At 36.1% G+C, this 17728-nt stretch overlaps 2 protein-coding genes and 1 long non-coding RNA gene across 6 annotated transcripts in view; 1 reads left to right on the top strand and 2 right to left on the bottom strand.

Annotated features, from left to right (window-relative positions):
• Positions 1–3783: 3783 nt before the first annotated feature.
• LOC126753895 (mediator of RNA polymerase II transcription subunit 15) lies at positions 3784–7136 on the bottom strand. 2 transcript variants are annotated; one of them, XM_050465646.1, is made up of 10 exons: positions 7065–7136; positions 6757–6977; positions 6556–6695; positions 5862–6436; positions 5584–5797; positions 4988–5518; positions 4781–4923; positions 4586–4704; positions 4304–4524; positions 3784–4236 (listed from the first exon to the last, which is right to left on the bottom strand). In XM_050465646.1, exons 2-10 carry the CDS (start codon positions 6807–6809, stop codon positions 4013–4015), a joined length of 2220 nt encoding a protein of 739 aa, XP_050321603.1. In that variant the 5' UTR covers positions 6810–6977; positions 7065–7136; the 3' UTR covers positions 3784–4012. The 2 variants fall into 2 exon arrangements, with proteins under 2 accessions (XP_050321603.1, XP_050321602.1); XM_050465645.1 differs by having other exon boundaries at positions 6757–7095.
• A 3186-nt stretch (positions 7137–10322) lies between these two features.
• LOC126753921 (uncharacterized) lies at positions 10323–11205 on the bottom strand. The gene is made up of 2 exons (XR_007666221.1): positions 11119–11205; positions 10323–11021 (listed from the first exon to the last, which is right to left on the bottom strand). It is a non-coding gene; the product is annotated as an uncharacterized LOC126753921 (long non-coding RNA).
• The window catches only part of LOC126753889 (uncharacterized), a 47629-nt gene continuing 40914 nt past the window's right edge, over positions 11014–17728 (top strand). For all 3 annotated transcript variants that reach the window (XM_050465634.1, XM_050465633.1, XM_050465637.1), the window contains exon 1: positions 11014–11922. The gene's annotated coding sequence lies outside the window, so the exon portion shown is untranslated. The remainder of the gene's footprint in view (positions 11923–17728) is intronic.

Here is a 17728-nt window from a genome sequence, read left to right as displayed (position 1 = left end):
GAGATGTGTTTTTTCACAGGCGGACACGATTTTTCATATTTGGATCATCTGAAACACAAAAACCCAATTTATTCTTAAAAAATACGTGAATGGTTATCGTCGCTACTAGAACCGTGAAAAAATGTTGATAAATAAAAAAGTTTTTTTTTTTTAATTTTTCCCCATATTTTTTTTACATAAATTTTGTCATAACATTGTCAATAATTTATATTAAAATAGGGCCGATAGCCAGGCGTTTTGTTTACATAAATTTTCTCATAACATTGTCAATAAATTATAAAAAAAAGTAGGGACGATAGCCAGGCGTTTTGTGAATATTTAAAAAAAAAATCGGTTTAGTAGTTCGACCGGAATCATGTCTGCCATTTTAAAAAAGTGTGTTTTGAGAAAAACGCGTATAAAGTTTGAGGTGAGGCACTCCGAACGTCGAGCGGTATTATTATTTTTGGGCCTTTTTCGAAACCTTCCAATGGTAAAGTGAGTTTTTACATTAATTCTAAGGGTATAAGGGAACAGAAAATGCAAAAAAAAAATTTTAAAAAAGATTACCCTACTGATCCCTTATTTACCGAGAGTACTCGAAATAAAGTACAGCGAAAATCAAATTTACACCGAACTAAAAAGCTATTATAAATGCGCAGATTTACAATTACCTCAAAAATACGTAGAAAACCTCAGAACTTGGTTGAAAAGTAATAATTTGGATAGCAACTCTACCACACTTGAGATGAAATGCCATCATTATAACTCAACTTTGGCAAAAAATTTCAATTGAGTTGTCATCGTCTTACAACTATCTTCGGCGGTATAATTACGATTGGGTTATCATCCCATGTCAAAAAATTTCAGATGAGTTTTCATCGCCTTACAATTTCTATGTGACTTGTATTGCTGATTACAACTCGACTCTGTCAAAAAATTTCAGTTGAGTTGTCATCGCCTTACAACTTTTTTGAATATACGATTTGATTGTCATCACTTTATAACTTGTTCGAAGGCACTACCTGGGTTGCTAAGTACAACTCAACTTTGTCGAAAAAAATTCAATTGAATTGTCATCGTCTAACAACTTCTATGCAAGTGGTATTGCAGGCAGTGGGTTGCTGATTACAACTTGACTCTGTCAAAAAAACATTTCAGTTGAATTGTCAACTTCTTTGTCGGTATTAACACGATTAATTTCGGGTTTTTGAATATCCTTGAGCAAGTATTTTGTCTTTATAAAATCATCAGTCATTTAATTATCTGGCAAATTATCATTTTAAAAGTTTCGGACCTAAATCCAATTTCAATTGAAATTAATTGTAATTTAATACCATAAAATTGTTTAGTTGTTTAGAAGCTGAGTTGTAAACAGAAATATATTTTACATCGATTATTTAGGAAAAAATATTTTAGGTTAATATTTGCAGTTATACTTTATTTAGAAATCGAATTTGTTAATTTTTCAAATTTCGTATTTGTCAAAGAAAATAAAATTAATAAGAACAGAAAGTATTGCGGAAACCTCCTTTGGAATGCTATAAAAGATGAAAGATTTTGGAAAGTTTCTTCAAGCAAAACTTTTTTAAGAAAACCTTCGGAGTTATTTGATGTTTGTATTAGCAGAATCAGATTAAAATGAAAAGAATTGGGTTGAACAGTTTTTCTTACCTTGATCTAGTCTATTAAGGCCAGGTTCCTCCAAACAATTTTGAAAAAAATCGAAATTTTTTTCATAAATTGCTACTGTATACTCGTAGAAATAGTATAGAATTAGACCCGAAGGTCAGCAAGACCGAGAAGCAGATATAAAAGAGTGAGGAGCGCTGCGGGAAATCCAGCCGCTTGAACGCCTTCGGTGGCGGCAGCTACTGCGTGCCTTTGGTTTAAACTGATTTTTCTCCGAACCACGTTTTTTCGCATGGATGACACTCTCATTGCACTTATCGATATGAACCAAACGGCATTTTACTCCTTACATGTCTGGCTATGGCCTCAAGCAGAACCAGAAATATTCATTATTATTTAAAAAAAACTTAGGAACAATTAAAAGTGAAAAAAGGGTTAAAAAAATTCAAAAGTCCGCCATTTTGTTTTTTTTTTTTTTTTTTCATTGAAAATGTTTCATTCTGCTTGAGGCCATAGCTAATTCGATACAGAACACGAAACCGTTTTCTTTTTTGCTTTCCGATAATTCTTTTCCAAGAAATGATGTCATCCGTCTACGAATCGGATGAGTTTCAGCAGCCATTTTCAGGACCGCCATTTTGAAAAAAAAAAAAAAAAAACATTTTCAAGTAATTTAATATATGTATGTACTTTCATATGTAAAAAAAATTGATTACCCAACATGTTTTGTAATGAAAATAAAATGTATTGAAAAAAATTATGTTTTTTAGAGGAACCTGGCCTTAAAAGCTGTTTTGTTCACATCTTGAACTTCTGAAGCTGTGTCAACTCAACCGAGTTATGGTTGTACTTTGCCAGTTAATGCTAGTAAAAGAAAATTAACGACCCTCAGAGTCGATTCAAACAACATATCTCGCTTCGGAAAGCGTCGTTAAACTATGTTACGCAATGCCAAAATATCAGTCTAGTGTGGGCCAAAACGATAGATCTGACTCCTTCCTTGATGACAAGAAATACGTCTTGTTTTCTTTAAGAATAGAAGCAAGACGCTCTCATAACAGCCGGCAACTAATCAGTTTAGTCGGCGACTTGCTTTCGTCCAACTTTATTTTGTAGACGTTCTTTTTATATGTGCTTTTTAGCAACTCGCTTTCGGTAATATACCAGAAGATTTGTTGTTTTGAAACTGTAACTTCATGGTCAGCGATTGTGTCTTTGAACTCAGGATCTGCTTTATAGTAGATACGTTAGAGAGAAAGGTAGTAAAAATTGAGGTTTTGCACGGCGACCTATGGTCTAATGTGTGGATACGTTAGTCCATCGTTCACCGTGTTGCTGTGAAGCCGTCACGACTGTCAATATGTAGTAAACAAAATATATTCGAAGTCTATGTCAGTCCAACTGGTCTGTTTCTCTCGAAGAAAACCCAATTGGCTAGTGATATTGAAAAAGCGAATAAGTTCGTCTTTCTCGGTTACCTTTACGGCACTTACTTCCCAGTTAGAACTCACCATATGAAAATGGAGACAGGCATCCACAAACTCATGCCAAATCTGAAAGGTGAATTTTCACTGTTTTAAGCTACAACAAAAGTGATTACAGTAAGTGCCCATGTATATCTATGAAAGTATAGACCTCCGTAGAGACAGTGGAATGAAATGTGGATTGGCGTTGAAAAGTCCAAGTAGGGATATAACTGCTCTGGTTGTTGTAAACCTTGTTTAGTAGAAGGTGGGTTTGGTCTTGCTCTTGTGGCGGAAAAGGTTCTCTATATAATATTGCGGAATGCCGCCGAGTTGAAAGTCCTTGGCGGCTTAAAAACCAGGTTCACTTGGATTACGTCAACTTGAATGTCGTCGGAACGGATTAATGCTTTATTTCTTTGTTTCTAATGAGTAAGTTGAATTTAGGCGATTCCCACTGCAGCCGGTTCTTTACCGAAATTGCCCCGGATTCTATCCGGCCAAGGGCTGTACTTTTGGAGATCTAACCTAACACTTAACACTTACCGATCCAAACGGGGTTAGATCGCCGAAAAAACAGCCCTTGGTCGGTGCGTAGAACAGGCTGTCGTGGAGATCTAACCTCGTTTGGATCGGTAAGTTTGAGAATTTTTAGTACGTTGGATTTGCGATATGAAATAATGAATTTGTAAAGGAAAAATAATTTTTGCTGGTCCAATATGTAATATATTTATTTAATAAAAACTTGTTTATATACGGTATAGTATATATTATTATGTATTTTAAACGTCCATATATTGACATTGTGTGCGACTTCATATACAAAAATATTATTGGTTCGGTTTGACATGAAAAAGGTAAAAATAAAAAAAGTTAAACATTGCATGCTAAATAACGGTATACAATAAATGAGCGAGTTGTTTATGATTTCAGAACGCTTAAGCTCCAAAAACTGCAGCCAAATCCAAAATATTTTTGTTGTTTGGTGAACAAGCTTGACGCACCGACATCTCCCAGGTGTCCAGTAAATGTGACAACGAGTATAATTTCGGCAATTTGGCAATGCGCGCTTTTAGCGCATCCTGTACCGCTTTCAGGAATGGCGTAGTGGCATACTCGTGTTGAGCCAGGGCGCAGTTAGGCGACGCCATGGGATACTCCTCTGTAATGAAAACAAATAAATTCGAGTTTAATAATCTGATTTGTACTTCACGAATAAATATACGAACCTGGTATAGTAACGGTAATTGGTGGTACACATGGTAATCGCTTGTCATCGAGGCAGCAAATTACTTTGATAGATTTGGGATTGTTTTGCGTTGTGCCGTCCAGTGTTAGCTTAAATTTCTGATCCAAGCGCGCTATTTCGCCTTGCAGAACATGCGGTATCTCACACTCGTACTGAGAGGGCTTTTCGGACATGCGCTGTATTTTGGCCGGTGCGGGCGCGCTATTCGATAAACAAAAATTGGTCAATATAAATAGTATGTAATTTATTTGCTGGAATTTACCATATATCAGTGCCGAAGAGTAGCTCCAAGCAAGGACGGAAAGTGCGATGCAGTGTGTGATTGGCCAGTGGGCTTTGAAGTGTTGTATTAACAACTTCCATCAGTGGATTTGAAGATTTCTGCAGTATGATAAAAATAGTAAAATTAATATATGTACATATGTATATCAAGAAATATGTATAATAGAATACGTACGCCAAATTGTTGACCTGTGAAATTAACTATGTCCAGTTTCTCCAGCGCTTTCTCGCATTTTAGCAGCGTTTCTAGGGGCACACGCTGATTTGGATTACTCAAAATCTCCAGTAATTTGCTCATTTTAGTGAATTTTTCGGTATCTGAAAATTTGTATAGAACAATTAGTTCAGCTGTCGCGACTTTTAGCTGCGAAATGAAACTTACTTGCGCCGTCAGTGCCGATTTTGGCCATCATGCGTTTCAGTGGTTCAATATACTTGGTTAGTTGTTTGTATTTCTCGCGATACAAGTGATCTTCTTGTGGATTGAAAGGGCTGTTGCTGGCCACCTGACCCGGTGTGTTGAGTGGGGCGCTGGGCGATTGACGCATTTGCCGTTGTGAGTTCTGCATGAGATTCGACATTTGTGGACTTGAGGTCGGCACTAGCGCTGGGCTGGGTATCATTTGTGGATTAGGCATTTGCGACTGTTGTTGCTGCTGTTGCTGATTCTGTGCTGTCTGCTGTTGTTGTTGCTGCTGCTGCTGTTGTTGTTGCTGTTGCTGCAATTGTTGTTGGACCGCGGTCATGCCGGCAGGTGATGGGACAGTGCTTGGTGAGGGGCTCTGACGTAAGAACTGTTGCTGTTGACCAGGAACACCACGGTTAACTTGGAACATTTGACCACCTTGACCCATAGGCATGTTTGCTTTTTGCTGCATATTTGGCGCCATACCAATCATTTGGTTCATGCCACCTAATTGAAGAAGTATGAATTAAAAGTCAATAATTTCATTGGTATAAACAATGGGAGAATTGTACCTTGCTGCCCAGCATTTTGTGGCATGCCACCACCTTGTTGGCCTTGTGGCCCACCCACTACATTGCCTGCATGCATTGGGCCACCTTGATTCTGTTGCATATTTGGTGGCATGCCCTGCATGCCTTGTGGTCCTGCATTTGGTCCCATCGGACCCCCGGCATTCATACGTGCATTCATCATTTGGTTGAGCTGTTGGTGATTCATGCCCATTTGCTAAAACAAAAAGAATTCAGAAATATGAAATATTTCGTATATTATTACAATTGTATATACTTACTGCCATCTGTTGTTGTCCCATTTGTTGCATTTGTACGTTCATAGCGTTCACATTCATAGGTCCACCTTGCATTTGGCCGGGACCCATTTGCATTTGTTGTGCTGCGCCACCAGGACCACCTGGCCCACCGGGGCCTCCGCCGCCCATTTGATTCATCTGGCCAGACATTCCACCCATTTGCTGGGCATTGCCAACCATGTGCGGCTGCTGTCCACCTGCATTACCTATACCACCACCACCACCAATAACATTCATTTGCATACCACCACCACCCATATTTCCACTCATTTGTTGCATCATCTGTTGATTGGGACCAGCACCCATGGGCATTTGCCCACGTATACCCTGCATTTGTTGCATCTGTTGTCCCGGTCGCTGCTGACTTAGTGTTTGTAATAAATTTGTCGCAGCAGCAGGACCTCCAGGGCCCATTTGATTGGGATTGGGACCGCCAGCCATTTGGGCATTACGATTACCTTGGCTAGCAAGTGTTTGGAGCGCGTTTAAGGGGTCTGGCATCATACCTTGCTGGTTCATTTCGGCATTTTGTTGCGGCGGCGGTTGTGTAGGCTTTCCTGCGTAGCCAATAATTTTAGAAATGAATAAATTAGGCAAAAATCACAATACACTCCGTCATGTGTACGTGTACATTCATGTGTGTATATGTGTAAGATAATTCAATGCAAATACTCACTTTGTGCCAAATCTTGAAAATGCATAAAAAGTTTCGCCACCAAACCCATGTATTCCTCCTTGCTGCGTGACTTCTTGAAAATATGATTTTCCATAACACCAGCATTTTTAGTAGGATCCGTGGTTTGTAGTGCTTGATTTCTAAAACGAATATCACAGTAGAAAAATTTTACATGCACAATTTTCACGAGAAATAACTTACATTTTTGCAATCATGCTCTGCCGAAATTTTTGCGAGGGCCATTCTTCTGCCATTGCAATATATTGAATTTAATAAAGCAGAATTCTTCTATAAACTTTCACAATCGATGAAGAAAAAACGCTGTGGCAGCGAATTTGTATTTTTCAAGGGAACAAAGTAATAATGGAACACAGCTGTTTTATCGATGGTTCTCTGTTATTAGTAAATCACTAACACGGGTGCTTTATTTAAAATTTACAGAAAATATAATATAAATAGTAAACAAAATCACGAAAAATTATTTTAATTCTTTATATTACAAGATTAACCTGTGAAAAAGTATTTTGTTTATACGAACAGCCGCTTGTTTACGAATGAACTGCTTAAACCAAATCCAAAATATTTATATGTAAACAAAAAAAGATGGCGGCTGTCAACATACTCAGAAATGTATTTAGTTACTTAGTGATGCCAGACTGGAAGAATTAAAAAAAAACTTGCATTTCTATTAGGCTATTGATAAAGGATCAATTTTTCTTTTTAAAACATAGTATCTGTTCTGTAAGTATAAATTCTATTAATCTACGAAAATATTATTTATTATATAATAGTATACACCTAATTTTATTTCATGAAGTAAAGTTAGCTGCAGAAAACGAAATTAATTGTAATTTCTCTGAAAATAGCTTGTCGCGCATAAGTTCTTGTTTAAATTGATGTTAGTATTATTAATTAAGTATTTCATTTTGCATTCAATTTCTTTTGTACTAATATTGGGATTTAAGGGTAGGTTCCCGCTCTCAAGAAATGTAAAAACTTCATATAAAAATAAAAAACGTTCAAGAAATGGTCAAGAAAATTTATTGCGGTCGCGTTTATTGCGGTAAATTTTCGTGTGCTAGTATGCAGCTCTAAAGAAATTTAGTACTAATTTTTGATAAATTTTTTCAATAAAGTATGAATATGGCAACGCAGGTTTTGCGAAGAAACATGAAATCAACAATTGTTTCTTGAAGGAAATTCAAAGTAATCGTTAAATTCATCCTAATTGAGTTAAAATCATTATTATGAAGTATAGTTAATTTTGAAATGATGTATAAAACTTAGCAATCATCAACAACATTCCTTAAATTGTAATGAAAATATTTATGTTACTACACACATACATACATACATACATATAACACACAAATTTTATTTTCTTTGTTTATTCTCTCTTGCTCTTCTTATGTCGATCATTCACAATGCGAAACCTGAAACGACGTTAAACTTTGAAAGAGATTAATTTGGCTCTTTCAAAGTTTAACGCCCTTTTTCTTGCAGAAATGCTTTCAAATTTAATGAAATTATAATTTGGACAGAAATTTGGTATATTTTTTCAAGCTTCTTTTAAGTCAACACGAAAAAGAATTTTTTTTCAAATAATTAGAACCGGAGACATGTTTTCTTAGAAGACCTTTAGGAAATATGAGGAAGAAGGAAATTTAACATTATAAAAAAAAAATAATAATGGGGCGACGTTATCCTAAATTTTATTGTAATTGAAATATAGTAATGTTAAGGTTCACAAAAAATTACTTCAAAATTATAAACTCAATACTCTCATACATATACATATGTATACATACAAATGTGTATGTGAAATGTACATCTGAATAGACTAGAAACACAAATTTAACTATCTGAAGATTTTAAAACTACAAAATGTCATAACCAAGGTTGGAGTACATAATTATTAACACGCGTTGAGTATAATAGATTTGTTTACCTAACGGTTGTTTGCATCACCTAGAACTAATGGAGATAAATATGGAATTATATACATATATGTATATATCTATATATAATGATCAAGATGAAGTGGGAGAGCTGATTCGTTTGGCGATTTTTATCATGAAAAAAGAATTATTAAAGAGCTTCCTTCAAATTCGGTGTTTCCAGTGGAATCACGGCTACGGAATCGTTGAAATATAGCAGAAGTGTTTTGGGCATTCTACTTTGTCACGAAATCATTCAGTGAAGGTCGTAAATTCATCGACAACTTGGCTAGTGTGAGTCGTCCATCCAATAGAGGTGGACGATAACATCGTAAAAGTTAAAGAAACAGTGCTTGAAAATTTAATAGGTGGTATGAAATATTGGATTAAAAGTAGGCATGCTTGGCTCAGGAGCCTATTTTGAAGGCGATAACAAAAATATTTGTATTGAAATATGGGAAGATTTAGTCTTTTGCCAGTTTTTTGTCAGTCGGTATAATTATTTTCGTTATTTTAGTAGATTTCATAGCGAATGTATCGGTCAACGCGTGAATTATCTTCCTAAAATTACGTGGAAAAATGTTCTCAAACAGTTAACGACCTTCCCCTTTCCCCTAGACTCAATCAAACTTTAAAGTCTTTGCATTAGTTGAAATATGTGATATTTTAATGAAATTAAATAAACAATTTCGTTAAATATAATGTGTGTAATAAAACTGAAATCGGCCTATACTTCGTCCTGAACCCCCTATTATGGCTAATGATTTTCGATTCTCTACTTAACCTTTTCCTGGTATAATATAGTCCCTTTGGGTTGAAATTATAACACTTATTTCAAACTTCAGTACATTTCGTTGACTTTAATATATGTACATATGTATTTCGAATACGAAGAAAAATATAGTAATGAAACTAGGTGTTTCCATGACCTATAATACACCTGAATAAGATACCAAATCTATTGACGGTTGCGTCGCTAAATTAATATTGAGTTCTTACGCAATATTTTGTTTTTTAAAGTTATGTCAACATCTGAAGTTGTTTCCTTGCGAGATTGCGAGAGTATAAAATGGTCGGTTATAGCCGAACTTAGCTCTTCTTTACTTGTTATTGATATTTTGAGAGAGTAGTGGGTTTTTAGTTTTTTTTTGAACTTTTCAAGGCGATTGAATCAAAATCGACGAAGTTATGAGTATTTTAATACCCGGCTTATAATGTTTTACTTCAGATTTCAAAAATTTAAAGCGTTTTCTACACACTCACATTTTCAAAGTCAGTCTACTCCATAACTTCAAAACTACTGCACCGATTGTTTTGAAATTGTAAACACCATTTTTATACACAATTTAAGAGTTAACGTCAAGGAGAGTATTTTCAAATTTTTAATATGTTTCATTTTGCAATAACAAATTAACTGATATTTTCGCCAGTAATCGTATTTTTCATTTCAAAGCTTTAACACTAATAATTATAAACATGCTTTCGGCATTACCAGGAAAAAGCGATTATCTAACTATATAATTTTTAATTCTTTGTTTTCAGAACATCCAGCATTGGTTTATAAGGGATACCGCAAATCAATATTTTTCCGAAGTACTCCAGACAAATTGCTGTCATTGCCGCATTTTTTAAATATTTTTCCATTAAAATTTAAGAAAGAATCTTCAAAATCATTCTATAATGAAGTTTCGCTTTTTAAAAATAGATTTTAGCTGTTTAATAAAAAAAATATATAAAATTGGTCTTATTTTAAATGAAATAACCCTACTCAACCCCTAAAGCATTTTTAAATAAATATATTAAAATAATCCCAGTTTTCTTCATTTTCACTTCGTTGTTTAAATGGCATTCTTTATTTTGCTTCTTTACGATACTAGATGCAACTACCGCAACAAGGTTAAAACAGTTTATTTTACTGCCATTTTCCAGATTGGCAACCCTATGACGATGTCAGAGAGAAATGACAGCACTAACAACATGCCATGGCACTCTTTGAGCGCCATTTTTACTATTTCCCTTTTAACTTAACGGTATACCGGATGTATTTGTGTGTGAGTTGATTGCATAGAGCACAATTCACTCTTTCATTTAATTTTAAGCATTTTCTTTTACACACATTTAGTAAAGTATAGTTTTTAGGTGTTGATTGATATGTTTGCCGAACGTTTTTCGCCGCTCAACACTCACTAAATGCTTAACTGTGCGCTAACGTTTAACGTGTATGTTGTTGTTACTACTGCTACCTGTGTTAACGAGCGCTCCACGACGCGACAACGGCTATTGCAATTTTCGTTGTCGTAGCCGCTGCCGCTGCCAGCTTGTTGGATGATAGCAGCACAATTGTCACGACATTCGCTCCTCGTTCGTTTGCCGTGGCGCATCAGCAGCAAAAACGTTCGTTCGCTCGTTGTTCATTCGTTTATTTCGATTGGTTTGCTTATTATTTTACTTGCGCTGGTATTGTACCGTATAATTTGCTGACGTTTGGAAATTCTGATGTGAGAGATGTGTCGCAGTTAGAACTCCAAACTGAAAAGAAGTGAAATATTTGCAATTTAAGTTTCGGCCGCTTGCGAAATACACACACACACATCTACATAACATATCCAAACAAATAAGCGCTCACCTTGAGGTGATGGCAGAAAAGCAGAAAAATCCGTGACAACGCGTGTAGATATTAGAAAAACTAAAGTTAAAAAATAAAAAATAAAAAAAAAACAACTGAAATATAAATGCGTGTAATTGTGCTTGCGCGCTCGGCTGTTTTTTGTTGTTTGTGCGTTCGGTATGTGTGTGGAAATGGAAAATGATACAAATCGAATTGAGCAGGCGAAAAGGTAAAAGAGGCAAAAAAGCAAAGTGCAAAGTTTGCGAAAAACAATATTAAAGTAGAATTGAAACATAAATATAAACGCAATACCGCGCGCATAAAATGAAAACACCAAGTGGCTGTGTCGCAACAACAACAACAACCGTCGCCGTCGCCGTCACCGTCGCCGTAGATGCGCTGTTGTTCAACTGATTTTCAGTTGGGAGGGAAGGTGTGCCGTGTTGGCGGCCAGTGTAAAAAAGAGCTGTCGCTCAAAGTGCAATGTTAAAAATTCAACTGAAGTTTCAAAATGAAATAACACCAACAATAGCAACAACCGCAAACGTATAGCAATCAACCAACAATAGCTTTAACAACATAAGAATATTTAATATTTTCAATTGCCATCAACGCAATTGCATTTAAGTAAGAAAAAAACCAAAACACGACAACAACAATATAACGGTGTGCCTACAACAACAACAATAGCAGGAGTACAAGAAACACTTTGTTTAGCGGTGATAGTCACAGCAACAATAACAACACTGGGGAACAAGCAGTATTTGGTCGAACACGCGGGGTGGTGGACGGGCGTCTTGGGGTGAAACCGCAACCAAATAGGTAAGTAGCAAATATAAATTGGGCAACAATTTCCCCCAACTACAACGGCTGTTCAGCATTGAGCAGTGCTGTTCGCTTGATTAGGCAGCCCCACAGGCGTATAGCGCTGGCTGCCGACCAATAATAACAACAGCAGCGCCAGCGGCAGTGGTGGCGGCAGCAATACACATTTACATACATACATACATACATATTTATTCATGTGTAAATTGACAATATTCGTATCTATCGACCGCCAGCAGCGTCGGCACTTTGGCGCTGCCCTGCTTTGCCTTTGCCGTGCTTTACATACAATTACATATGTATTTACCACAAGTATATACATTTATCTACATACATACATATGTATGTAAATATGTAAATGAGAGGTTTCGGTGCTGCCGTGGCTTGTGGTAATTTATTGTCGCCGCCGTTACCAAACTATCTTTCTTTCATTTGTTGTTGTGTGTTTTTCGTTTTGCTGATTTCGCTTTTATTTTTTGTTTTCGTGCACGTTTTGCTCTTTTCACCGTTGCCACCTAAGTATTTATGTGCTGAGCGCTGGCATGCTATCAGCTTCACTATCGCAACGTCGCCGCTAACAAACAGTGTGGCAAAATACAATGAATATCGAAGTGATTAATATGCGCGTAAAGTGCGTGCTCAAACAATATTTTGTTTAATGACAAAAAGGTTAGAGAAAGAAAATTAAAATATTATTATGGCCCAAGTATTTGCTAACATTGACCTTCATATTTTATCTTTAATAATGTTCTTAACAAATACATACATACATACATATATACATAGGTGTGAACCAGAACTGAAGCAAACGTAACAGTTTTCAATCGGTAAAATAACTATTTCAAAGACATTTTACACCTCTTCGAAACAAAAGGAAGTGACACGCTTTAATTTAATGGCATGTAAACAAAGCGATAAACGAGTACATAACCGCTAATGACACAGTTGCTATTAGTTATGTGTTTGTGTAATTTCTACAAGTGTGTGTGTATTTCCACCTTGCTAGACTTTATTTAATCTGTTAAAGAGCTTTTCTTACAAGTTTTAACTACAGATAGTCCCAGTACATATGTATATACATACATACATATTACACTATATAAGCTAGGATATAAGTACATATAGTTAAATAATAAAAATATTGTATAATATATAAATAGAAATAAATATGTACATAATTATGTGTGTGTAATTAAAAAAAATACATATGTACATCACATTTAAACTATTAATATTAATATTTCGATGTTTACAACGAAGTTCACCTATAAACTATAGCAATTAGCTTAATGTGATTAAATAAATATAGAGCTTAAGCTGCTTCCAATCACTTGAATCATCAAAGTTTTGTTGTTGCCGGCGGCGAATATTGTTAAAAAGCAAGAAAAAAGATAACTACGATTCCATCGAACCAATCACAGGTGCATTTCTTACAGCATATCCATAAAAGGGTATAAAAGGATCTTTATCATGATTTTGATTGGCCAGTTTGTATGACAGCTATGTATATGCTATAGTGGACCGATATCTTGGAGCGAAAAGGGCATGTACAAAATTTCAGATCGATATCTTAAAAACGGAGGAAATAGTTCTCATATATGTAAATACGTATGCATATGTATGTATGTACATATGTACATATGTATGTATATACAGACCTAAAGGCTGATATGTCTAAATGGACGCAGCTCGCCCGCTGACCAGTATATACATACTTACAAGTATGTATGCATTTTATAGCATCTCAGGCATTTATGTACTTCTGGGTGTTCCAAAGGCAGTGGTTTTAGATACATAAATATATACATATGTACATACTTATGTTTATTTTTCTAAAGCATTATGTTTCGGCGCAAAGTCAACAGTATCGCAGGCTTAAGACCTCGGAAATAACCAAGTATTTTCCATATTTCAAGCATGTGTACATTTTGGTGTAGATTTATACATGTGTACACATATGTATGTATGTATAAATATCTGCAATATGTTTATGCGTTTATATGTGAGTAGTTAATGTATGTACATACATACATATGTGTGGCTGCGGCATGGAAAAACAGTGCTTCTGTGATAAGAGTGTAATAAAAGGTAAGTGTATACCTACAAATTGCGAAATGTTTACAAATATTTTTAAAGATTCAGTAACGGAAAGTGAGATATAGTCACAGCAGGTTAATGTACAGTGTACATTGTAATTAAAAAAATACATCAAACATTTTCAGAATTTTTTGAAATAATAATTTATTTTTGAATTAACTTGATTTTAATATACATATGTACATATGTATATACATACATACATAATAATTTTAGCAGGAAATTTAACTTGAAAATATTGTCACTGTTCGGGTTTCAGTTTGAATTATGTTACTGAAGCTTCTTCATAGGTCCTAGACTAGCTTTTGTTTAAAAATTTAGCTCGTTCTGTATGAGTTAACTCGTCCGTAAACTAATTATTACTTTAATTTTGTAGTGCCCACTTTCTTCAAAACAAAACTACGTGGACGAAAACGTATTTTGACGTGCAATGAAGGTAGTTTTTTAAATAGAAATATATAATCTTCGACAAAATATCCAATAAGGTTTCTTTCTTTGTCGTTACAAGAAATTCTTCAACATTTCGATACCGGTTCGATAGAGTGAGGCTTCGAGGTCTTCAAAATAAGTGTTTGCTTCCAACTGGACTTTCTTATTTTGTATTGTATTTTATATTGCCTATTTGAGTGAAATATTTTTCCAGCGAGACACTTTTTGAGCTTGTGAAAGCGAATTTAGTAAATGAGCGGTTAGTTCCGGAACATTGTTTTGGTGCAAGAGCTTTGCGGCGCTCATCATGCGAAAGCTCGTTCATCCATCGGGAAACAACAAAAACAAACACAAATTATTGCCTTGTACCTGTAAACAAAAATATCATAGGTAGCGTCACTTTGAGACCCATAACTTGAAAACGGTCGGGTGTAATTTTCTACTTAAGCTTACACTTACTTACTATAAGGCAACAATAGATCAGATCAAAAAATTTTCAGTTCATTTAGTACGTAGATATATCCAAAATATAATATATACATATAAATAACATTAGGGTGTTGGTATGTATAAAAAATCTATGAAAATTCCATACAGCCTTACTTAAAAAGCCGAATATCTCGAGAAGTATTAATGATAGCGATTTTGACCTCGGACCTCGGCAAATAAAATTTCCTACAAGTTTGTCATTTACATTTTTTCTATAGCTCTTGTCATTTACGAGATATACATATACAAAAAAATGCGAAATTCATGGAAAAATCAGGTTTGGAGCCCCGTACTACCTCGCCGGTGTGAGTTTCGACTTTGTCGCAATGGGCACTTTTGTAGGGTGTTCAATTCTGAGGAATATGTGTCTAAAGTCAAAGCGATACCTTAAAATGGCTCTGAGCTATAGAAATTTAAAGATAAAAAATCACGATTGTCGTGTATTTTCAATGGAAAATTTTCACATGCCTTGGTCCAGTCCTTAATGTTAATATTAACGGCACAAATTTTCGGGGAATTTTTTTTAGGGTATTTGCGAGGAAATTTCATGCCGGGATTGAAAAAAATTTTTAGTTAAAAAAAAACATCCTAGTATACATACATACATATATTTAACACACAGAAGACAAAGTTCTGTTTACCTTTGTGTGAAAAACTTACCTTAATTAATTAGCGTTAATTATGTTGAAAGAAGTTTGATTGATATGTTAAAAGAATGACACCATTCCACCACTATTTGATTAAAAAACTGTTTGTCATGTCGCAGAAAAGCGCGTGCGTAAGCAGTTATCAAGTATACAGTTTAGCATTTATGTACATACATACATGTAGATATGTATGTGCCTTTGAGTGTGTGGTATACCTTAATTTGTTTTGTTTTCTAATTTATGCTTTGGTTTCCACTGTGCACGCCACAACGGAGTTTCAAGCGCTGACGTGCTGAAGTGGTGCAATGCGCACTGGGTGTTTGATTGCCTACTCGCTGCACGCCGCAAACACCGTTCGATATGCGACGCGGCGCACCGCGTTCGTGGCTACTGCGGCGCCGCCACACTGCTACGTGCTCCACATTTTCCCCTCCGTTGGCTCGTGTTATAACATTTCCATGTTACTTAAACGCATCCTTTTGTCTTTTTTTGTTGTTGTTGTTGTTGTTAATTTTTTTCTTTTCTGCTTGCTGTTTGCTGTCTCTACTGCCATTATTGCTGTTTCTACCGTTGATTGTGGCGTGCATTGTTGCTGCTATTAATGCTGTTATTATTACTATTATTATTATTGTTTTTGTCGCTGTTCGTCAATTTTGTACTTTGACTGATTTGCTCGTTGTTTCGGCGTAATGTGGTGATGCGCGTGCTTTGCGTTGTTTATTTTTGTTGTATTTTGTGCTTTAACTTTGTTTTTGCTGCCTCGAACGTGTGTAGTTGGAGCTTGTCATTGTCGCGTAAACGCCGCTGTCGCCTTCATTTCACAATTTTCATTTAAATTCTCTGATTTTTTCGTACTGCTTCGCATGTAAATTGTGTGCCTCTTTCGCCGTTACGTGGCGCGGTTGGTCGGTCGCTGCAGAGCCCGCTTTACACAACGCTCCCCCCACGAACGCGCTGTCAACCGAACGCCGGCAATCGTTTTAGTATTCGCTACGCGCTGCAAATTGTTGTTGTGTGTTCGTGTGTCCATTGGTTTTTATCGGCTGCAGTTTTTGTGACATTGTGCACCGCACCGCGTTGCCCTAACCTCTACCCTTCACCTACATACATATGTACATACCAGCAGACACATGCGATTGCATCAAACGCTCTGTCAGACGTCAAGTCAAATGCTCACGCTTTGGCTTTGCTTTTACTGTTCAGAGGTTTGTATTTTTGCTTTGGCGGCGTCGGAGTTTCGATTTGGTTTTGCTTTAGTTACGATTTTACGGGTGTGTGATTTTGTTGTTGCTTTCTTATACGCTATTTAAATTCCAGCTAATGCGCGTTATCAGCGCTGGCGTATATCGTAATTGTCTTTTAAATTGCTTCTGCTTTTTGTTGTTGTTGTTGATGTTGTTGTGATAAGCTGTGAGAATCGGTTATACAACGATCATTTAATTTAAATTCATTTCCGCTGGTTTATGCCCCCTTGTCCACGAAAATTGTGTATGCACTTGAAGAGAACTGCGACTACATATATACATACATATATGTATATAATATATACGTAGTTATGTATTTACATTTGTCCGTGTATGTACATACATATGTATGTAAATATGCACATACTTAAGTGCCTCTACTCGTGCTGTTGCCTCCTCGTGCGCAATTTTTCCATTATTCATTTTTTCTACTCAATATCTTTTCACTTTTATTCTTGTTATATATGCGCACACTTATTTACCGATACTTTTGTCGTTTACATCGTCTTCGGACATGCGTGTTTCGCTTTTGCTTTCAACGTTGTTATTTTTTTTCGCTCTCACCTATTCCGTTTTGGTTGTTTCTACGTTTTCGTGTCCTTTTGCTGGCGCTTGTCCATTAAACGCGCCACCTCCCAGCCGCCTTGCTGCTTTTGGTGGCACTGTCACGAGCATGCCATCGCGCTGTCCATCGTTTACCCCGACCCATCCCATTTCCGTTTGTCAGACGGAAATTCCATTACAGTGTTGTCAGCCCCCACCGTGAGCTTGCACACGCCCACCCCAGCAGCACCACGGCAACCACTTGTTTTCTCAAACAAAACAAGCTGTTGTGCCGCTTAAGTGCACCGTGGCACAGTGTGTTCGCCCTCGCCATGCGGCATCAAAATAGCAGCG

The sequence above is a fragment of the Bactrocera neohumeralis genome, chromosome 3, assembly GCF_024586455.1.
Source record: "Bactrocera neohumeralis isolate Rockhampton chromosome 3, APGP_CSIRO_Bneo_wtdbg2-racon-allhic-juicebox.fasta_v2, whole genome shotgun sequence".
Classification (NCBI taxonomy): domain Eukaryota; kingdom Metazoa; phylum Arthropoda; class Insecta; order Diptera; family Tephritidae; genus Bactrocera; species Bactrocera neohumeralis.
This window is presented reverse-complemented; position numbering and strand designations above follow the sequence as displayed.